Below are 22,665 nucleotides of genomic sequence, written 5' to 3'. Positions count from 1 at the left end.
TCTTTCTCATCTGTAAAATGGGGGTAGCAATCTCTGCGTTGTTGCCGAGACAGAAAAGATTGGAACGAGTCCACAGTGTCTTATCTGAAACCCTTGGGGCTTGACGTGTTGGATAACCTAGAATTCTCTGCATTTCAGAAAGATTTTCCAGCGGGTCTACTGTATATTGTACAATATGCCCAGCAAGCTCGGGGGCAGTGCGCCACAAATCCTTTACTTTTTCTGCAGCAAAATGTATAAACACTCATACTAAGTGGGATAAAATAAAGACTATAAATAACCTCACGTCTAATTCCTATCAGGTTTGTCGTCAAATGCGTGCCCCGACCTCATGGAATTTCAATTTTCAGAGCTTTTGATTTCAGAGCTTTTCAGCTTTGGAACTGGGTCTGAGGGCCAGCTGGAGTCTCAGGCACACCTGTCTTCCATTCCGATTGTACCCTGACCGGCTGGCTGACCTTGGGCAGGACACCTCCTCACGGCACCTCAGTCTTGTCGTCTATAAGAAGGGGCAATCGTCCCCGCGGTGCTTCTCAGAAGGCACAGGAGGAGATACAGGATGCTGCACTGGGAGGGGGCTGCCACCCTGACCCGTCTCCACGAGGAGACCTTGGTGAATCCGCTGCAGTTCGGGGTATGTCTGCACACAAGGCAGGGGTGAGTCCCTCACCCAATCTTGTAAGGCTGACGCATAGAGAGATCATCTGTCTATTAACAGAGAGCCCAGAACACAACGCCAGCAGGGCAGGGCGCTTCCCTCAGCCTGACGGGCACAGACGTCCCTGCAGTAAAAGCTCTGTGAACATCCAGGTCTCACGGGGCCGCTCGGTGGGAGTCCAAACAAGGGGCAGCGTTGTTCTGAAGAAGCCTTTATCAGCAGAGGCAGCTTGAGAGGACAGCCTCCCTGGGAGATGAGGATGGTGCTCCAGGCGGTGCAGCCAAGAACCCGCTCCCTGGGCAATGTCAGCCTCTGGCTCTGTGACGCTCCCCTCTCTGTATTTCCATTCACGCCTCCATTCCCACTGATCAGGTGTCCCTTAATAAACCATGGGCACATTCCAGCCTCCTCCCAGCCAGACTTCCTCAGAAACCTGGTCTGGCATTTGGTGTGTCCCAAACTCTTCAGTCACACATTTGCAGGTAACCAACTGGCGACTCTTAGAAAAGGCCAGTTTACCTCTGTGGCAGGTTTTATGCTCCTAAGATACCCACGATGGCACCTGCCACTCCTCATGCTCTTCCAGAACCTTGCGCCTTGACCCTGGGCGGGCTTGTGACTCCCTGGTAACCGACAGAAGGGGTGGAAGTCATGCCGCGTAACTTCTGAGAGAGACCAGTTCATAGAAAGCCATGCAGCTTCCAGCTTGTTAGCCAGAATGCCTGCTCTGGAAGTCTCCAGCCCCCGTGGAAGTGCTCTGATTGACCTGAGGCAGCCATGTTGCAAGGAAGCCCAGATTCTGTGTGTGGACTCACGACACTGAAAAACTCTGAGATTAAACGGAGAGAGAGAGAGAAGGAGAAATGTCTAGCCAGCCCCCAGCTCTCCAGCTCCACCCGCATCTAACACAATGGCCTGGGAGAACCGAGGCCAGAACTGCCCTGTGAAGCCCTTCCCAAATCCTGACCCACAGAAATCAAGAGAGACAGTAAAAGGATTGTTGCTGTTTTAAGCTGCCGAATTTTGGAGGGATGTGTTACAGGGCAGCAGATAACCGGAACAGAGGGCAATTTTATGTCCCTTCCCCCTGGGGTGACCACACCTCCCAGCTTTCATGGAACAGCCCCAGTTTACGCCTTTTGTCTGGCATAATTGTTGAGAGTGACCCCTTTCTCTCCCAAGAGTGCCCCAATTTGGGTAGCAAATTACAGGGTCACCCTGCACTTGGCCGAGCCCTCAGAGGACACTACAGATTCTGGCAACAACCCTTCACTCAGTCTAGAATAATCAAAACACGTGAGATGCCTCTCTCGTACAGAGCGGTCAAGAAATCCATGCTTGTTCTCTTGTCCCTTGCCCTTCTCCCAACTCTGTTCCATCTGGATGCTCAGCATTTTGCCAGAGATGGCTTGGGAGCAGCTCAGGTCCCTCGCAACCCCAGAGTGGCTTCCCCTGATAAAAGTACAACCTCAGTACGAACAGGACATCTGCTATGCACGCGCAGCTTCCACCCGCCCAGGCCCCCCCCCCCGCCCTTTCCACCAGACCACTGTCACTCAGCCCCTCCCTGGGGAAATTCCAGAGGTGCCGCTGAGATTCAGGATAGGAAGGGCCTGAGTAAATTAGAGAGCAGAGACAAGAGACAGAGGAGGGGAGCCAGGAAGAGAACCTTCCAGATCTCAGGAAAGGCCTTGCCCTCCACCCTGTAAGGGGGGGTAGTTTTGAGGACACAGAACTGCGCTCAGATCCTGGCTCGGCCGCTCACTCACTGGGCCCGGTACCCGACTGCCCTCAGCCTGCCTTTCCCCACCTGCCCTCATGGGGTTGATGCCCGTCTCATAGAACTCTCTAAAGAAGCAAAGAGATGATTATTTACTTAAAGCACTAGCACAGTGCCTGCCATGTAGTAAGGACTTGATAAATGCTGCTTTCCCTTTTAAGGGATCAGAGATTCCTATCTGAAAATGCATTTATCTTACCTGGAAGGGACAGGACAGGACAGAATAGCCCAAAGGCTGATCAGAAAAGAGCAATAATGGTGCTCTCTCTTCTAGACATGACACGGGCCTTTTAGGCACCTGTGGGTCCCCCTCTCTCAGCTTAGAAAACGCTTTTCGGTCATTCCCTCGGCTAGACCGGAAGCTCTGTGAAGACAAGGATCTCAATATCCATCATTACACACACAGGGTCTTGCTGCAGTGGGTGACTGTCAGCCAAGCAAGTTAAATGAATGATCTCAGACAATGTTGATCCTTTTATTCATCGACTTCGTCAACAGAGGACTTTGTCACAATCCACTGTGCTCAGGTTAGCCATTATTAGCAATAATGAAAAGTGAGTCATATAATTGCCCAAAGACAGTGTTTGTGCCTCTCAAAACTGGAAAGACACCGCCAAATCCCCTTTTGAGAAAAGTCACCTGCCCTCAAACCTACACTCTTTTGGCAAGAATGTAGAATTTTTTATTTCACAGGCTCTAAAAGCAGTATCTGAAGCCCCGGATTCATAAGCATTTCCTGGGTACACTCTGCGCACCACACGCTGTGCTGGGCCATGAGGCTTCCTTCAGGAATAACGAAGCCTGTGCTTTGGGCTTCTGGGGCAGGAGTGGTGGGGACACCGGTAACAGAACCAGATGTGTAGTAAGCACGGCAGTGAGGCCTCCACCAAGTGCTGTGGACACACGGAGGAGAGTTCTCATCCTCAGAGGTCACTGGGGCATTCAACAAACACTTTCCCAGCACCAACCATGTGGTGAGCCCCATTCTAGGTGCTGGGGATACAGGAGTGAACAAGACAGGTAAGAACCCACCTCTCATGAGGCTTGTGTTCTAAAGAGGAGACAATAAATAAGTAAACAAATAAACAAACAAGATAATTTTAGTAGAGATAAATGTTAGCCATCTGGTAACACACAAACAGGACATGCAGAAGAAGAGGAAGCCAGGCTGCGCCCTGAGTTTGAAACCCCAGCTGCACCACGCGCGGTTCAACCTAGAGCACTTCTCTGTGCCTCCTGATCCTCATCTGTAAAATGGGGCGATAGCAGGCCCTGCCTCCCCGGGCTGGGGTGGGGACTGCATGAGTCAACATGAGCTCTTGGAATGGTATTGGGCACACGGCAAGCAAGAGAGTGAACGAGCACAGAGCAAGGCTACTCAGAGGGGCGGTCAGGAAAGGCCTGTTTGTTGAGGACACAGGCTCGTGAAGACATATGTTCCAGGCACCTGAGAAGAGCAGGTGAAAAGGTCTCAGGGCAGGAATGAGCCCAGGTGTAACCCAGAAGAAGGCAGCTGCCATTCCGAAACCTGCAGGCATGGAACAGAGCTTGGGCTCCCATTCTCAGGATAAAGGTAAGACTGAAAGATTTCAAAGAGGGCAGGGAGGGAGGGAGGGCGTGCTCTGATTTAATGCAAAGGAGGGTCATTCCAGCTGCATGTGGAGAAAGGACAGTGGGTCAGGCGGAAAGAGGGCAGCAGGGGCGTCAGACGGGAGGAGGAAGGAAGGCGAGATCTCCCACCCGAGCCAGGGACCCACTACCGAGAATGAGACAGGACACTACAAACCCTTCTCCATCTGGAGTGGGCAGGGACGTCTGGGCCAAAATATGGGCAAGATGATTAAACTCTGACACAACAGAGACACTGGAGCAGATGGTCTGTGGGCCCACAGCAAAAAAAAAAGAAGAAAAAAACAGAAGATATGATCTACGCAATTCAGCAAAAATACACCTCCTCTTGCATTGTAGAACATATGACAATTTAGTGTTGACATCAGTTATACTAACTTTGAGTACTTATGTATGTGCCCAGGTAATGTGCTAAATTCATTTTCTCGTTTGATTCTCACAAAACCCCTATCCGTTCATTCAACAATTCGGCAAATACGTATTACCAGGCACTGTTCTAAGTAAGACAGACAAAGCGCCTACTCCCGTGAGGCTTACACTCTAGAAGAGAGAGACAGAGCCTAAACAAGGAAACAAATAATATCTCAGAGTGACAACAACTGTGAAGAAAATGAAGCAGAGTAAGCGGGGGAGGAAGGAGCAGCTGTTTTAGGTAGGACGGTCAGGGAAGAACTTTCGAGGACACGACTCTTGAGCAGAGACACGGATGATGGGACCAAGCCAGGCACGGGTAAACCTGGGGAAGAGCGTCGCATGCAGAAGGAACAGCAGGTGCAGAGGCCCTGCTGAGACAGAAACGAGGCTGGTGTATTTGAGGCATAAAAAGACCACGGTAGCTACAGCAGAGTGGGTTCAGGATGGCAGGATATAAAGCCGAAGGGTAGCCAGGGACCACACAGGCCACAGGAAGACACTGATCTTTCACTCTAAGCACATAATGGGAAGCTGCTGGAAGGTTGTGAACAGATTGCCTTGACCACTATGTGGAGAAGGAACCCTAGAGGAACAAGAGTGTGCACTGGGGGTCCAAGCATGAGGCTGGAGAGAGTGGGGAAAAGTGGGCGTGTTCAAGATGCATGTTGAAAGAAGAATGGAGAGGACATAGAGAAGGATTCAGTGTGGGAAAGGGGAAAGCAACCACCACCGAGGACTACAAGGTTTTGGGTGTCATTAACAAAAATGAGGAAAACTGGAAGATGAGCAGATTGGTTGAGAATTTATGGAAACAGATGCTGCTATCAACATTTTCACTTTACAGATGAGTAAGCAGGTTTAGAGAGATCGACTAACCCGTCCAAGTTTACCCAACTGGTAAGTGGGATTGCAAAGTATTTCCACATGTATTTATTTTTACCCTCCCAGCACCCCCTTATTATTATCTCCAATTTACAGAGAATGAAACTGCGGCTCAGAAATGTGAAGCCTACACAGCGAGAAAATGGCAGAGCCAAGAGTATCGGATCTAATAGCAGATACATTTTCCCATAAAGGAGACACGCTGGGATACTGACAAGGAGACCAGGTAGAAAAGGAACTGAGGTTTGAATAAAATCGCGCCCTTATATTCTGTTCCAACGTTTTGAAATTCCCCAGCAGGACCCCAGGACAAACTCCAGGCTGGGAGTTCGGAAAGGACAGCACTGTGGTCCATTGTAGGAAAGTGGTTCCTGACTCTCCACTGCAGGATCACAGTTGCTCATTAAAATGCAGATTCCCGGGCTCCCGTTTAGACGTCTTGGATAACAACCCGTGGAAGTGAGACCTGGAATCTGCATTTTTCAGGTTAGCGCTCCAGAAATCGTGGTCGTACAAATAAAGTTTGAGAACTGTGGAAGCAGGGTTTGAACCCAGCAGCCACTTCCTAAACGGGCAGTCTGAACCACGCAGGTCGCTTCACACCTCCGGACCTGTTTCCGAAACTGTGAGAGGAGGCGGGAGGATGATAGTAAAATCTGCCTGCGGCACTCGACCGCCCCCCAGCGGTGAGAGCGAGCCACACCATTGCGTAAAGCGGGCGGAGCCCCGGGTCATTGTGGGATACAGAGGGGCCGGGGCGTCCGTGAAGCATTGTGGGACACAGAGGGGCTGGCAGCCGCTCCCCGCCTCCAGTTTGGACTGCATCGCGGCCGCGTTTCAACAACCCTCAACCCCCTCTCGGGGCGTCACCGGATGCCCCGTGACGTAACTGTAAACACCCCTCTTGCGTCTTGGCTCCTCAGAGGCTAACGAGGACACCTCGCAAAGAGCAGTGACGAATTTCCGGGTGCGTCTTCGCTTTACGACCCATGCGTTCCTCTGCCGAAGCTGGAGAACCGTTTACGACAGCACCGGTTGTGTTTACGGCCCCGGCCTCTGCGCACGCACCCTCTCTCTTTTCCTGGCTCATCGGAGCGGAGCCGGTGGCGCGGTCTCCCGCCGGGACCATCTCTCCCCATCTGGGCCTGCGGAGTCCGTTACAGGTGAGCGGCGTGTTCCGTAGGGTTGCGCGGACCTCCGGAGCCGGCTTGGGCTGGGTCTGGCCTTCGGGGGCTTACCGGAAGAGACCTGCCGTACGTCCCCTCCTGCCGCTGCTGTCGCTTCTCTGGGCGGGGCAGGAATCCCCTTTCGGGGGCCCCGGGCCGGGCACCCTGTGGGATGCGGGGCGCGGCCTTGAGGGTGAGGGCCCTGGCCCTAGGCTCCGCTTACTGGCCAGGGACTGAGCGAACTTGGTAATCTCGCTTACCCCAGCTGGGTCTCAAGGGCTTATTAAAGTGGCCAGGGGGTTCCTGCGTTTCTGGGTGAGGTATTGGGGTGCCAAGCCGAGCGGTGTTCGACCCTGCTCTGAGGAGCCCGCAGTCCGAGGTTTCCTTCCCTTTTCTGTGAAATAGAAGACTGGAAGGGAGTAGAGGGGTCTCCGATCTGAAACCCCTCCCCCAGGGATCGATGGCGTACCATCTGCGAGGCCTCGATAATGCGCACAGTACTGTGGCCCGCCGGCCCCGGGGCCCCTTCTGACTGCCCTGCGGGTGCCTCCCCTTCCTGCCCCTGCAGCCAGGACGGCTGTCACTGCGATTCAACCGGGCGGCTCGGTTTCTCCTGCTGGTTTCCTTGCGCTCGCTCTCTTCACCCGTGCTGAAGTCGGGACGTACTGCCACTCCCTGGAGAAGCGCATGTCAAGCCTTGGGCCTGTTTCCTTCCTGAGCTCTGAGGGAACAGCTGGGTTTTTAACACGCTGTGTTTTGAGACGTCATTATTGTGTTGTAAGCTGTGGTCCAGAACCCCAGATGTTTTCAGGCTGCTGCCCAGCTGTAGTATAACGGAAAGAATGCCGGACTTAGGGCAGACAACCCTGGAAATCAAGTCCACTTTTAAACGATGGGCAGGTCAACTGCTTGATTTGGCTGAGCTGTGAGTTTTTCTCTCTAAAGTGGAGGTGTGGGGGAGTTAGTAGGGTTAACCTATCTAGCATGGTGCCTGACACATAGTAGGAACTCAGTAAATACTTGACATGAAGTGTTTTGAGATCGCCACCCCTCCCCTTGGTCCTCTTCCTGTCGTATAACTTAGGTTCAGAGTCGGAGGATGAAGCTCCCAGGCTCACTCCCTGTTGCTGTCACCCAAGTGTCACCTCTCTAGGAAGCCTTAGTCTCCCCATCATGGGACAATGGGGAGAGTTCAGTAAGTTCCGTATACCTGTGTTCTCTGATTGCTCTCCAGCCTCCAGAAACATCCATGTAATGAATTTTCCTCTGGGAACTTACCTTCTGAGCATTTTCTGAGGGTTACAATGGGTGCTATGCTTGGGGTTTTGATACGAAGTGTCAGGCAAACATCTGTCTGGAGCCCGTGGTTTGTACCCTCCCGAGAGAAGCTGTAGTGTAATGCAGAGTATGTACTCTGGACCCAGACAGCCTGGGTGCAGATTTTTCATCAACTAGCACTTTGGGCAGTTTCTTACCTTCTCTGTGCCACAATTTTCTTATCTGGAAAGTGAGCATGATACTGGCCCTACCTCAGATTGCTGGGCAGATTTAATGAATTTATGCTTGGTGAACACTAAGAACAATGCCTGGTACTCCTTGTATTTGTGAACATTTGATGCACGGCCTCTTCTAGGACCTAAGGTTTCTGCTGGCCTCCTCAGGCCTTTTGCTTGGCTCTGTGTCCACCTCTTCTGCATAAGGGTTTGCATTGATGACAGAAAATGGGAAGAGTAGGGGCTGGCCCCGTGGCCGAGTGGTTAAGTTCGCGCGCTCCGCTGCAGGCAGCCCAGTGTTTCATTTGTTCTAATTCTGAGCGCGGACATGGCACTGCTCATCAAACCACGCTGAGGCAGCATCCCACATGCCACAACTAGAAGGACCCACAGTGAAGAATATACAGCTATGTACCGGGGGGCTTTGGGGAGAAAAAGGAAAAAAATAAAATCTTTGAAAAAAGAGAGAGAGAAAAGAAAATGGGAAGAATAAGAAAGGAAAGTTGAATCTCAGGATATACTTATGGACTCTCTCATCACTCTTGTGTATAAATCTATTTTTGCAAGTCTGAGTAGTAATTGTGTGGCATTTTACAATGAAAGCATTTCCGTCTGTTCACTAATAAGACTTTCACAGTGATCCTGTGATATGAATAAAACAAGGATCTTACTTATTTTACAGATGAAGAGACTGAGGCTTAGGGAAGTTAAGTATTGTGTCCCTTGGTGAAGGTGTTTCTGAGCACCAGAACGTGGTTATTACACTTGAAAAAAAGTTACTACATTTCGTCAAATCTGAGAGAGACCACCAAATTTCAGGATCACCATTATTTTATCTAACGCTAAGAAAGAGACTGCCAATTAAGATATGACACCCCGTCAAGCATAGGGTGCAGCCTCCTTTCACAGATGTTACAGTGAAAAAAGTGGGTGTCGTAGAATCTAAGAAACCTGGTAAGTCAATTTTGTTAGCAGTCTTCTAAATTTTAAGTGTTCACGACGTCATCTGCAAGAGAATATTGTTAGCAGCAGCTCAGCAGTTGAGGGCTCCGTTTTGCACATTGTTCTTTGAATTTTATCATTTATGTCTTAGCTTACCTCACACGGAAGCCCTTTTGTACTTTAAGACCTTTCTTCTTGCAGCTACTCACATTATTTGTATTTTTAGGGTTTTAAAAGATGGCGAAGTTCATGACCCCCGTGATCCAGGACAACCCCTCGGGCTGGGGTCCCTGTGCAGTTCCCGAGCAGTTTCGGGATATGCCGTACCAGCCGTTCAGCAAAGGAGACCGGCTGGGAAAGGTACGTGCTTGGCAGCAGGAGTTGGAATCTTTTCAGCCATGGCTGCTACTCTCCACAAGTTTGTTTCAGTTTTATTCTCTCAAAAGCATAATTTCTGTGTTCCTTAGAGGGACACCAGCTGAGAAAGGGTATAACCTCTGGGTGTTTCCAGTAGTCCTAGGAGAGCTGGGCGCTTACATAGGCTTTGTGGGCCCCTCCTGATACTTTCCCACACTGTGTCCTTGCTTTGGGGGGTTTCTGGGTGAACAGAAACTTGCCTGGTTGACCCGTGTGCTCTGTCTTCCCTTGTTCTTACTAGGTTGCAGACTGGACGGGCGCCACGTACCAAGATAAGAGGTACACGAGTAAGTGTTCTCCGGCTGACCGCCTGGGTCAGGGCCTCGGGAGGATTGTTACTTTTTCTAGTAACTCATCTGAAAGCATTCTAGAATGGGAACGAAATGCTGATGATCCTAGTTTTGGGGTGTATATTCTAGACTGTGGACACTAACCATATTTTTTTGGAAATAGCCCCAAAACTGTACATTAAGAGGTTGGCCGATTATAGTTGGATTTTTCCTCCACTTTTGGGGAGCCATGGACCCTTTTAAAAATATGTTGAACACATTCCCATTTGGCACTCCACTGCGTGGGATTTGCTGAACCTGTGAAGCCAGTCAATGGACCCCAGGTTTACAACCATTGATTTTAAGATCCTGATAGAGTAAATGGGTTGTTTTGTTATGTTTTGTTTTTCTCTGTGCCAGTTGAGATCATCAGAAGTGGCTGCCTGGAAAACTAAGTTGAGGTTATTTGAGGTTGTGGTCGGCAGGACAGTATACCCATTAGACATGTCTACCGTGGGTACCAGGTGATGTAAATGGTGGTACTCATGCCCCATATTTGCCTCTCCTACAAGAGTAAATCTTTTTTTTTTTTTTTTTTTAAGATTTTATTTTTTTCCTTTTTCTCCCCAAAGCCCCCCGGTACGTGGTTGTATATTCTTAGTTGTGTGTCCTTCTAGTTGTGGCATGTGGGATGCCACCTCAGCGTGGCTTGATGAGCAGTGCCATGTCCACGCCCAGGATTCGAACCAACGAAACACTGGGCCGCCTGCAGCGGAGCACGCGAACTTAACCACTCGGCCATGGGGCCAGCCCCAAGAGTAAATCTTAACTTGTATTCCTACAGAATAAGGCAGCGAGTGAAAAGGGCTTATCTCCAGTTCCTCAGACTCTGTCTTGACTTAGAAAGTTCTTTAGACCAGAGCTTTTCAAACTTGAATGTGCGTATGAGCCACCTGGGGATCTTGTTAAAATGCTGATTCCGATTCAGTGGGTCTGAGGTGCATGTGTCAGTCTGCAGGTCTGAGAAGCTCCCAGCCAGTGCTAGGGTCCTGAGACCACACTTTAAACGGCAAGGCTGTAGACTAGCATGTATGTGTAAAGTCTGTAGATGTAGTTATGACACGGTGTCGTCTTTGCCTCCAGATAAGTACTCCTCTCAGTTTGGTGGCGGAAGTCAGTATGCTTATTTCCACGAGGAGGATGAAACTAGTTTCCAGCTGGTGGACACCGCGCGCACGCAGAAGACTGCCTACCAGCGGAATCGGATGCGGTTTGCACAGGTAGGCCAGGAGCCGGCACTCCGGCCTTCTTAGGGCTGTTACTCTTGGCTGTCACCTGCTGAAAATGCTGCTCTATGAGGACTAACGAGGAGAAGCATGTCATCATGGGTCTTCAAGTGAGTCCCAGGTGGTGTTCAGTGACAGGTTGTGCCAAAGTAAACTTGTGCTTGGTCCAGGGCTGCATTTAAATAATTTAGATTTCTGTTGACCAGTGGTTAGGACATCATCCCCCTGTGCTAAGGATGAATGTTTGTGCTGCGTAAGAAGGTGCCTGTTGCCTCACTTAATTGCAGTGTGCAGGCTTTATTAAGTAGATGGTCCGGTCAGGCTGCATCTTATTACATACAGAGACAAATTCTGCAGCTCTGTAATGAGAGTCAGTAAACCTACTTCAGTGAACGAGAGGTTGTGTGAATGTTCGTCTAAGCTAATTCCAACTACTTAGGCCACCACTAAAATCTCCAGACCTGATTCTGCAAAGTAAAATGTGCAGCTTGGGGTTTTGCATCCTGCATTTACCCTAACGCCTCCCATTGAACGCCGCCTGCTGTGAGTCAGAGCCCCCAGACTTTAACGTGGGTGTTTGTCATCCCCAGCGGAACCTCCGCAGAGACAAAGACCGACGCAGCATGCTGCAGTTCAACCTGCAGACCCTCCCTAAGAGCGCCAAGCAGAAGGAGAGGTGAGCTTCCCCCCTGCCGGGACTGCCCGTGCTCTCACGTCACTAGGCCAAAGCAGGAGAATGGCTGCCTCCCCACCACTGCAGTAAACAAGCCTGCGGAAAGCCGGTTAAGCCACTGGTTCAGCCCTGGCATTGCTCTCCAAGGGCCGGTTCGTGGCACGTAGCGTGGGCAGGAAACTGCTTGCAGTGCACGTGCGCACTGAAGGGAGACAGGCGGCTAAGAGCTCTGGAGCTTCCCTGGGCTCGGTTCTGCTGTGGCACAGCTCCAGGGGGTCCCATTCACACCGGCTCCTGTGAGCTCCCTGGAGCTGTGTAGTGTGGCAGCCCTGCCCAGGCTGGGCTGCCAGCGGACAGTCTCTGCGGGTAGAGTAAAATAGAGCTGGTCAGTAGTGCTGGGGGGCAGTATGCCTCTTTTGGCATCTCTGGTGTGCATCCTTTGGTCTGTTCTTTCCTACTAAGCCTCTGTTTCCCATAGTTCAGAGAAGTCCGTGATGGTGCTGAGGTTTAGCTAAAGAGAATGGTAGCTTCTGCCTTTTGAAAAAGCCACTGACTTAAAGGTCTACACTGAAAGCATGATTTTCCTGTCTTTCTAGAGAACGCATACGACTGCAGAAAAAATTCCAGAAACAATTTGGAGTGAGGCAGAAATGGGACCAAAAATCACAGGTAGTGTATACGTACCAGAATTCTGTCTGGGAATTCAGTTTTGTTTGGTTGGTTTTATAACAGCGTTATTGAGAGAATTCACATACTGTACAATTCACCCACTTAAAGTCTACAGTTCACTGCTTTTAGTATATTGGCAGGATTCTACAACCGTTACTAGAGTCAGTTTCGGGACGTTTTCATCATTCTAAAAAGAAATGCTGTACCCTTTAGCAGTTGGCCCCTAGTCTCCCCAGCCCTCGGCAGCTAGTCCTGTCTCTGGATTTCCCTGTACTGGACGTTTCATATAAGTAGAATCATACCAACATGATCTTCTGTGACGGGCTCCTAACTGAGCATAGTGTGTTCAGGGTTCATCTGCTTTGTAGCAGGTGTCAATACTTCGTTCCTTTTTATTGCCAGATTCATTGTGTAGATACACCGCATTTCATTTATCCGTTCACCAGTTGGTGGGCATTTGGGTTGTTTCCACTTTTTTTTTTTTTTTAAGTTTTTATTAAGATTATGATAGTTTACAACTTTGTGAGATTTCAGTTGTACATTATCGTTAGTCATGTTGTAGGTGCACCACTTCACCCTTTGTGCCCTCCCCCCATCCCCCTTTCCCCTGGTACCTACCAATCCTCTTCGTCTCTCTGTTTAACTCCCACCTATGAGTGGAGTCATATAGAGTTCGTCTTTCTCTGTCTGACGTATTTCACTTAACATAATTCCCTCCAGGTCCATCCATGTTGTTGTGGATGGAATGATTTTATCCTTTTTTATGGCTGAGTAGTATTCTATTGTGTATATATACCGTATCTTCTTTATCCAATCATTAGTTGATGGGCATTTAGGTTGCTTCCATGTCTTGGCTATTGTAAATAATGCTGCGATGAACATAGGGGTGCATGGGACTTTTGGAATTGCTGATTTCAAGTTCTTTGGATAAATACCCCGTAGTGGGATGGCTGAGTCATAAGGTATTTCTATTTTTAATTTTTTGAGAAATCTCCATACTGTTTTCCAGAGTGGCTGCACCAGTTTGCATTCCCACCAGCAGTGGATGAGGGTTCCTTTTTCTCCACAGCCTCTCCAACATTCGTCACTTTTTGTTTTGGTTATTTTTGCCATTCTGACAGGTGTAAGGTGATATCTAAGTGTAGTTTTGATTTGCATTTCCCTGATGATTAGTGATGATGAGCATCTTTTCATGTGTCTATTGGCCATCCGTATATCTTTTTTGGAGAAATGTCTGTTCATGTCCCCTGCCCATTTTTTGATTGGGTTCTTTGATTTTTTGCTGTTGAGCTGTGTGAGTTCTTTATATATTATAGAGATTAACCCTTTGTCAGATAAATAACTTGTAAATATTTTTTCCCAGTTAGTGGGTTGTTTTTTTGTTTCAATCCTGTTTTCCCTTGCCTTTAAGAAGCTCTTTAGTCTGATGAAGTCCCATTTGTTTATTCTTTCTATTGTTTCCCTCGTCTGAGGAGTTATGGTGTCCGAAAAGATTCTTTTGAAACTGATGTCAAAGAGTGTACTGCCTATATTTTCTTCTAGAAGACTTATTGTTTCAGGCCTAATCTTTAGGTCTTTGATCCATTTTGAGTTTATTTTTGTGAATGGTGAAAAAGAATGGTCAATTTTCATTCTTTTACATGTGGCTGTCCAGTTTTCCCAGCACCATTTGTTGAAGAGACTTTCTTTTCTCCATTGTAGGCCCTCAGCTCCTTTGTCGAAGATTAGCTGTCCATAGATGTGTGGTTTTATTTCTGGGCTTTCAATTCTATTCCATTGATCTGTGTCCCTGTTTTTGTACCAGTACCATGCTGTTTTGATTACTGTAGCTTTATAGTATCCTTTGAAGTCAGGGATTGTGATGCCTCCTGCTTTGTTCTTTTTTCTCAGGGTTGCTTTAGCAATTCGGGGTCTTTTGTTGCCACATATGAATTTTAGGATTCCTTGTTCAATTTCTGTAAAGAATGTCATTGGGATTCTGATTGGGATAGCGTTGAATCTGTAGGTTGCTTTAGGTAGTATGGCCATTTTAACTATGTTTATTCTTCCAATCCATGTGCATGGAATGTCTTTCCATCTCTTTATGTCGTCATCACTTTCTTTCAGGAAAGTCTTGTAGTTTTCGTTGTAGGGTTGTTTCCACTTTTTGCTGGTATGAACAGTGCTGCTCTGGACATTCCTGTACAAACGTTTGTGTGGACATTGTGAGACTAGAGGACAGATGTAAGCATGAGGGCAGTTAGTGTCATGGAGGTTACATTTGCTGGATGTGCTGCTTCCTGTATCGAGAATGAATAGCTAATGCTGGAGGGAGGCGTCAAGGAACTGCTGCAGCTCTTTTATAAAAAAGATAGAAACATAAAAGAGCTGGTGGTCCTTGGGTGACATCGTCACCTGGCATAAAATTCCCATTTGTTTTGAACTCTTGATACTTTCTGTCCTCTTCTAGATTGTTGACTCCTGAGTCAGGGATTCTGTCTTATAAAACAGCCAGCACATAGTAAATGTTCTAGGTACATTTCTTGAATAGATGCCCTTCATACTGTTAACCTGCCTTTTGGTACGTTTTGCACTGGCTTTTTGCTTCTCGTGGTTCCCGCTACAGAAACCCCGGGACTCTTCAGTTGAAGTTCGTAGTGACTGGGAGGTGAAAGAGGAAATGGACTTTCCCCAGCTGATGAAGATGAGATACTTGGAAGTCTCAGAGCCACAGGACATGTAAGTGGCGTCATTCGTACTACCTTCCGCTGTCATCCTGAGTGTGGAGCATCTGGTGGGTATTTTCCTAAGCCCTGGTATTTCCAAAAACGGTTTGAAATTGCTTACTCAAAAGATGTCGTATAAGATTAACAGCTGTGTTTTGAAAACATCTAGGCCAAGCGGGGACTAGCAGAAAGCAGTTTACTGATACTCAGCATCAGATCTCTCCCAACTTCGTAGCTTTGCGAGCAAAGGAGAAATAAAGTTAAATTATTTTGCTCTCTTTAGCAGAAAGAGAAAGGGAAGAAAGCAGAAAGAAATTTGCTGATGTTAAACCGCAGAGTCCTTTCAGCGTCCTGAAATGCTGAGAAGCTCTGTCGGCAGGAAGAAAGAGAGAGCAGTTCTTCGGGAGAAGCAAAGCTTTTCCTGACGTTTCCAACCACTCCGTGCCGCAGAGGACGAGTAGGCAGATAACTTAGGAGGCAGCTAGAGCGCCAGGCCAGACGCCAGCGCACCCACATGCCTCTGCAGCCACTCGTCTCCCTGTCTGTAAGGTGGAGAGGGTGAGCTGGGCCAGTGGCGTCCACGCCGTTCTGTGGAGCCGGGTCAGGAGCTTAGGGGCAGGGCCCTGAGGGGCCATCTCTAGATTTCTGGGTAAGACTTGAGGTTCCAGGGCTTAAGAGAACCGCGTGGGTGACCCCCGCCTTGACTCGGCGTGCCGCGCCCTCTCCCCTCAGCGAGTGCTGCGGCGCCCTGGAGCACTACGACAAGGCCTTCGACCGCGTCACCACGAGGAGCGAGAAGCCCCTGCGGAGCATCAAGCGCATCTTCCACACCGTCACCACCACCGACGACCCCGTCATCCGAAAGGTGCGCGGCCCCTGCTGCCCCCTGCACACCTGTCGGGAAGGCCACCGGCTTCTACAGCTGCGGCCTCAGAAAGAACGGAGGGCGTGGGAATATATGGGAATCGCTTGGACCTTAGAGAGCCCCGTAGATAAGCTTCTTCTGAATCGGATTTAGGATTAGCTGAAAATAAAGGCACATCACTGGCTAGACCATAAATGTTGGTGTTAAGCACAGCTGGACTCCACTCCCAGCTCTCCCACGTTTCCCACCGTCACCTCTGGGGCCTTCGTTTTCATCCCTAAGGTGGGGTTAGTGCACTTAGACGTGCCGTTGGGGTGAGGATGGAAGCAGTGTGAAACGCTTTCCTGGAATGTTGCGAGTGCTCAGGGAGCTGCAGTGCCACGTACCCAGCATAGTGACTGCCAACAGAAGCTCCTGGCTGACGCCCTCGGCCTCGCTCAGACCACTAGAGGCACACGTGCGTGTGTGGGTGTGAAATGGCTCTTTACAAAGGGCTCCTTACCCTCCGTGTCAATGAGCAGTTAGACCTAAGACTGGCCTCATGTCTCTCTTTTACTCCTCTCTGCAGCTGGCAAAGACTCAGGGGAACGTGTTTGCCACCGATGCCATCCTGGCCACACTCATGAGCTGTACTCGCTCCGTGTACTCCTGGGACATCGTCGTCCAGAGAGTCGGCTCCAAGCTCTTCTTTGACAAAAGGGACAACTCTGACTTTGGTAAGGAGCCTGCCTGGGACCAACACAAAGGCGTTGGGTGTTTCTGTTCGTTCGGAGCAACTCCTTGGTGCTAGAGAATGGGTAGACGGTCGTCTGTCTGCCCCCAGCATTGACAGCCATGCCTGAGTCCCTCTCAGCCTCCTCAGACACAGAGAAGGGACTGGCGGTGCAGGCCCTCCTCTGGGCGTCTGCTTTCTGAGGCCTCACAGCGCCCCAGTACTAAGCTTCCACATGTTTCTCATTAAAATAGCACTCTCCTGAATTCTGCCGTTTTTCCATACCATCTTTAGTATTTACTTAATAATTTTCTTTAAGTTAATGCCTTTTCTTTTTAACTTTAACAAAAATTACATACACATATGTTTTATACCATGAATGGAAACCAGGTCACTAAAAAATAGCAGCAGTAGGGGCTGGCCCCGTGGTGTAGTGGTTAAGTTCGTACACTCTGTTTTCACGGCCCTGGTTCAGGGGTTCAGATCCCAGGCACAGACCTACACCATTCGTCAGCCATGCTGTGGCGGTGACCCACATACAAAGTAGAGGAAGAGTGGCACAGATGTTAGCTCAGCCTCAATTTTCCTCAAGCGAAAAATAAAAATAAAATAACAGCAATGGAATAAAACCATATAGTCATAATCCACACCTCAGGGCTAAGGCATTGTCTTTGTTAAAAAGCTAACACGATCAAACATTCTCTTGAGGAATCTTAGTAAAGATTGAAAGGGGGTGGTTGTCTTACACCCTGGTTGAATTTAGTGTTAGGAGTTATCCAGGAGCACTCCCCTACGTGTCCACGTGTGGGGGACCCACGTTAGTAGATGGCGGTTCTTTGAAAGAATGGCCCATGTCATTTGGATCACCGCATCTCCCCGAGGTGCGATGCACATCATCAGTGACTCCCTCTCTTGGGTGGGTGACCCTGCTGCTGCTTTTGCAGACCTGCTGACAGTGAGCGAGACGGCCAACGAGCCCCCTCAAGATGAAGGTAATTCCTTCAACTCACCCCGCAACCTGGCCATGGAAGCAACGTACATCAACCACAACTTCTCCCAGCAGTGCTTGAGGATGGTGAGGGCGCGAGAGCCGCTGGGCACTCACTTTTATTTTGTCAGCTACTGTTTGCGGAGCATCTGCTTTGTGGTGGGCTCCGGGCTTGTGGGATTGAGCAGGACAGAGGGGGTCCTTTCTGTCACAGGCATTCCGAGCTTGGGCTTTGAGGTCAGACTGCCTGACCTTAAACCCTGGATCCACCACTTCCTAGCTTTGTGGTGTCAGGCATGTTTCTTGTCTGTAAAATTAGAATATTAATCATCTTTGTCTGTCGTAGACAAGGTGGGAAGATTCCCTACATTATTTGATAGATACATTGTTTAGGAGCTGGGGACACAGCAGTGAGCAAAGCAAAGTTCCCGCCCTTAGGAAGCTTCATTACGATGGAGGAGGAAAGACAGTAAACCCTGAATACACACGTGATGTGTGCTGTGGAGACAAAGCAGACAGAGGGGCGGGGCTGCTAATTAATGAGATCCGTGAAGCATGCATGGACACATGGAAGCTCGGTACACGCCGGCTGTTATATCCTTTGTGATTCACGGGGTGCCTGCATGCAGTCAGGAGGGGCAAATAGGCACACGACACACAGCCCAGAGCTCCCTCAAGGGCTCCAGGAACCTGGCTGGGGCTGTACCTAAGCAGAGGTGCAGGGGTCTGGCTGATTGGCCTGGTGACAAGGTGGCAGTGTCTCATGACGCCTTTGCCGTTTTGCAGGGCAAAGAAAGATACAACTTCCCCAACCCAAACCCGTTTGTGGAGGACGACATGGACAAGAATGAAATTGCCTCTGTTGCGTACCGGTACGTCATCTCTCGTGGGGTGTGCGCAGGCCCGGCCCTGTGTGGTGTCTGAAATTCAGGATCTCGAGTCACCGGCTGAGTTCCTCCTGTATTCCAGCTATCGCAGGTGGAAGCTTGGAGACGACATCGACCTTATCGTCCGCTGTGAGCATGACGGTGTCATGACTGGAGCCAACGGCGAAGTGTCCTTCATCAACATCAAGACCCTCAACGAGTGGGATTCCAGGGTGAGGCGCACCTCGTCCCCTCGGTGGGGCATTTCCTGAAGGGCACGTTGTCACAGGCCAGCGTTTGTGAGCCTGGGTTCTTTTCCCCTTGTATCACTTGGAGAGCTCCCGAGACTTTTCCCCCTGAGTTCCCTGCACTTAGTTCCTCACTGAGAAAGAGAGGGTGTGTGGGTGAGGGTAACCTCTTCTCCCAGGACTTCCCCTCTCCGTGCCTTTCTGACCTCCCGGTGGCTTCTGCGCTCTGCAAGCATCTGGTTTTGACGTCTCCGTCTTGTCTGGGCTGGCAGGTTTCCTCTGAGCTTGGCGGCTCTTTTTGACCTGTTCTTTCACTTAATGCAGCCACTGCCTTCTCTCCACCCTTCTGATTCTCTTTCTAACGCCTTCACTTATTGAACTCGGAGGTTCTGAGATTGGCTCAGCTTTGGCTCCTCAGGAGGCACCTGAGTGAAACGTGCTTCCTTTGTTTTTCCTCCTCCTTCCCTTCTCTCTCACGCTGGTGCTCCATGAGTGTTGGGCTGTGACATCCTTTCTGAAGCTGCCCAGGATTATGTGCCTGAAGCTGAAGTGGGTGGCAGTGCCCCTGGGTGCTGCTGTCCAGAATAAAGGGTCCTCGGTGGGAAGGGCAGCTCCAGGGCCACGCTTGTGTTGGCTGAGTGTCTAACGAGATGGTGTACAGCAGGCCATTGCGGTCTGCCTCTCTGAGAGCCAAGGGAGTAGTGTTAATGCTGCTGTCCCACCTTCCAGGTGTCCCTTAGCCTCCGTCCCGTGCTGGAGGAGCACACTGGAAGCTTCGCTGCAAACGTAGCTCTGGGGCCAGTGGCCTTTTCTCAGACTCTCCTCTGTGGCCTCCCCGTGGCGTTCAGTGTTGCTGTGTCTGTGTGGCTTTGCCCATGTGCTGCTGCATTACTCTAGTTGCGCACATTTCTTGGCTCCCTTCGTGTGTTTTCTTTCTGACTCCCTTCCTTATGACTCCCAGGAGAGCCTTCTGGGGTCAGTCCTCTACACGGCTCTTTGCTATAATTACTTCTCTGTACGGCCTTATATTAGTTTTCTTTTTCTCTGTAACAAATTAATATTTAGAGGCTAAAACGACATCCATTAGCGCATGGTCTGGTAGGTCAGAAGGCCAGCATCGTGTGGCTTGGTTCTCTGCTCAGAGTATCAGAAAGCTGAAATCAAGGTGTCGGCGGAACTGAGTTTTCATCTGGACGTTCTGGAAGGAAGTCCACTTCCAGGTTCATTCTAGCGGTTGGCAGAATTCAGTTCCTTGGAGTTGTAGGACTGAGGTCCCCCGTTCGCTTGCCAGCTGTTAGCTGGGGTCTCCCGGCTCCTAGAGGCCACCCACCATCTTCAAACCAGCAACAGCACATCAGATCCTTCTCGTGCTTCGAATCTCTCACTTAGCTCTGATCTCTGTGCCCAGATTTAAGAGACTCATATAGTTAGGTGAGGCCACCCAGATTGTTTCCCTATTTTAAAAGACCTTAATTACATCTGCAAAACCTCTTCTGACGTTGTGAGATCGTGTAACCGTGGGAGAGGTTTCATCATAGTCACAGGTTTCACCCACAGGTACGAGATTCTGCAAGGGCAAGGGTCTTTGGGGTCACCTTAGAATTCCACCTGCCCTGAGCCTCAACCTGGAACGCTACAAATGACTCCTCGGATCTATCCTTGACTCCCCCTCATTGTTTTCCTGCTAAAATGCCCTGCCCTTGCGACATCCCATTTCTGTTCTTACCTCTGGCTCGGCTGTCCCACCAGCTTTGTCTCTCCCGCTCACTTAGGCTCAGAGCCTCAAACATCCCGCCTCCTCCCCCTCTGCACTCTTCTATTTTGCTGTCAGGTGCAGTCTCTCTTCTCACTGACGTCATCCCCCAAGTTAGGAGCCTGTCATCTGCCTGGTATTGTGGATTTGTCCCCTAGACCTCCCTAATTCTCTCCCCACCCACCCCACCCCCCGCCTCCATTCAGTATCTCTGCCAATTAATTGTCCAAAACACTGCTTCCATCCTGCAGCAGAGATTTGCGGAAAGGCTCTTCAAATGCCACAGCAAACTCAAAGGACACTGCGGGATGTTTTTAGTGTTTGGAGGGAAACACGGAAGACATCGGTCAGAATACTACTCCTAGGCGGTTTGTACTGAACTGCTTAATAAAAGGAGCTCTACCGTCTCTCAGCCTAGTGCTGCCTTGAACCAAGAAAGGTTGGGAATCCACCATGTGACCTTCAGCGAGTCACTTGACTTGGCGTCCAGGCTCCCACATCTGTAAAGGAGGTTGGAGAAGGTGATCTCTGGGCTCTCTTTCTGCTTTGTCTGCGTGTGTGTGTACGCACATATACAACGCAGGCTCTGACCTCGCCCTCTGCGGGCCTCCACCCCACCCAGGACTAACCAGCCTGGCTTTCCCTCTGTGCCTCTCAGGTCATTCCACCTCCAGCCTCTGCCACTATTCTCCACCGGTTAGCTGTCGCCCTTCCTCTGTGAAATCCTTCCTTGCCACACAACACATAGTAAACGCTTGCCTCTGCCATTTACGTGGCGCTTGTTTTTAACGTGTGTGTGTGTCCTTGTCTAGATGCGCTCTTTGAAGAGAACTGCAGTTTGTAGTGCCTGCTGTGTGGCAGGCTGTGCCTCTTAAATGATAACGGTCTTCCTCTGGTTTACCGCGGACTCGCCCGCTTCCTGGTCAAGCCCATAGGGAGTTCCTTCTCTGCCAGAGGAGGCAGCAGACCGTGGGCAGCAGGAGCCCCCTTGCTCCTGTAACCGGGGCCTGCTTTCTGCAGCACTGTAACGGCGTTGACTGGCGTCAGAAGCTGGACTCTCAGAGGGGGGCTGTCATCGCCACCGAGCTCAAGAACAACAGCTACAAGTTGGCCCGGTGGACCTGCTGTGCTTTGCTGGCCGGCTCTGAGTACCTCAAGCTTGGGTGAGATTCCTGGCCAGGGGCTGTGAGCTCCTCTTCTGAAAGGAGGGCTCTGTCGGCAGGGAGGCAGGGCTTCTCCTTTTCCCTTGGGACAAGCATCAGACCAGGTGTCACCATCAAATGACATTTGACCAGGTGTTGCTGTGTCTCTGTGCCGGCCTGCCCCCACCACTAATGCCCCTTCCCCCCACTAGTTACGTCTCCCGGTACCACGTGAAAGACTCCTCGCGCCACGTCATCCTGGGCACCCAGCAGTTCAAGCCCAATGAGTTTGCCAGCCAGATCAACCTGAGCGTGGAGAACGCCTGGGGCATCCTCCGCTGCGTCATCGACATCTGCATGAAGCTGGAGGAGGGCAAGTACCTCATCCTCAAGGACCCCAACAAGCAGGTCATCCGAGTCTACAGCCTGCCCGACGGCACTTTCAGTTCCGATGAGGACGATGAGGATGAAGAGGAGGAGGAGGAGGAGGAAGAAGGTTGGTAGCGAGCCTCTTTCTGAAGTCTAGCGTGAGCTGCGGGCTGGCTGGGACCAAGCTGTAAGGCCACGGTTGGGGTGAAACTTTCTGAGAGTTCCCTGGACTCGACTTTGGAGTAGCATTCTCTCTGGCTCCAGGAGCTGCTTCAAGAACGTTTAGATCGCATGAGGGGTTGGGGAGGAGAGCAGTCTGTAGAGGCCAGGGTGAGGAAGAAGCATCTAGAGAAGGGCGATGGAAGTCCCTGATGTCAGCCAGAGGTCAGATTCAGGAGAAAAGATGCTCCAGGTGAGTTACACAGGCTTCAGGCTCTTTCTTGCTGCCCCAGCTGGTGACTGAAGGAACTGTCTGTCAGCCCTGTGAGGCTCTGAGAGGCTTCCTCGGAGGGGAGGTCTGGAAAATCCTAAGCAGTCACCACTTCGACATGGCTCATCTCTGTGACATTTTGTATCTTTCAGAGGAAGAAGCTTAAACCAGACGGCGAGGGAGCTGGAGTGTATAATCCCACCAAGCCTGGAAAGGCCTTGGCTGTCCAGTGGAATGTTTGTCTGATTCTTGCTCTCTGAAGTTTGGCAGCTGGAATAAAGTATAATTCTGTTTAGTCTCTTACCTTCA

The 22,665-nt window shown here is 50.1% G+C and overlaps 1 protein-coding gene across 2 annotated transcripts; it reads left to right on the top strand.

Moving 5' to 3' along the window:
- The first annotated feature begins 6,099 nt into the window (after positions 1-6,099).
- On the top strand, positions 6,100-22,665 carry EIF3D (eukaryotic translation initiation factor 3 subunit D). 2 transcript variants are annotated; one of them, XM_005606597.4, is made up of 16 exons: positions 6,321-6,526; positions 7,614-7,724; positions 9,191-9,324; positions 9,623-9,668; positions 10,794-10,930; positions 11,527-11,612; positions 12,206-12,278; positions 14,884-14,996; positions 15,716-15,848; positions 16,417-16,564; positions 17,505-17,635; positions 18,335-18,420; positions 18,518-18,647; positions 21,436-21,578; positions 21,770-22,053; positions 22,509-22,665. In XM_005606597.4, exons 3-16 carry the CDS (start codon positions 9,202-9,204, stop codon positions 22,520-22,522), a joined length of 1,647 nt encoding a protein of 548 aa, XP_005606654.1. In that variant the 5' UTR covers positions 6,321-6,526; positions 7,614-7,724; positions 9,191-9,201; the 3' UTR covers positions 22,523-22,665. The 2 variants fall into 2 exon arrangements, with proteins under 2 accessions (XP_001500495.1, XP_005606654.1); XM_001500445.6 differs by lacking the exon at positions 7,614-7,724 and having other exon boundaries at positions 6,100-6,526.

The sequence above is a fragment of the Equus caballus genome, chromosome 28, assembly GCF_041296265.1.
Source record: "Equus caballus isolate H_3958 breed thoroughbred chromosome 28, TB-T2T, whole genome shotgun sequence".
NCBI classification, from domain to species: Eukaryota; Metazoa; Chordata; class Mammalia; order Perissodactyla; family Equidae; genus Equus; species Equus caballus.
The sequence above is the reverse complement of the archived record's forward strand: the minus strand, read 5'-3'. Positions and strand labels throughout refer to the sequence as shown.

Excerpts from the sequence above, each read along its gene's own strand:
- EIF3D (XM_001500445.6), top strand. The coding sequence starts at position 9,202 with ATGGCGAAGTTCATGACCCCCGTGATCCAGGACAACCCCTCGGGCTGG. Across the intron at positions 9,669-10,793 it reads CCAAGATAAGAGGTACACGA|ATAAGTACTCCTCTCAGTTT; the intron begins GTAAGTGTTCTC and ends CTTTGCCTCCAG. Across the intron at positions 21,579-21,769 it reads TCTGAGTACCTCAAGCTTGG|TTACGTCTCCCGGTACCACG; the intron begins GTGAGATTCCTG and ends TCCCCCCACTAG.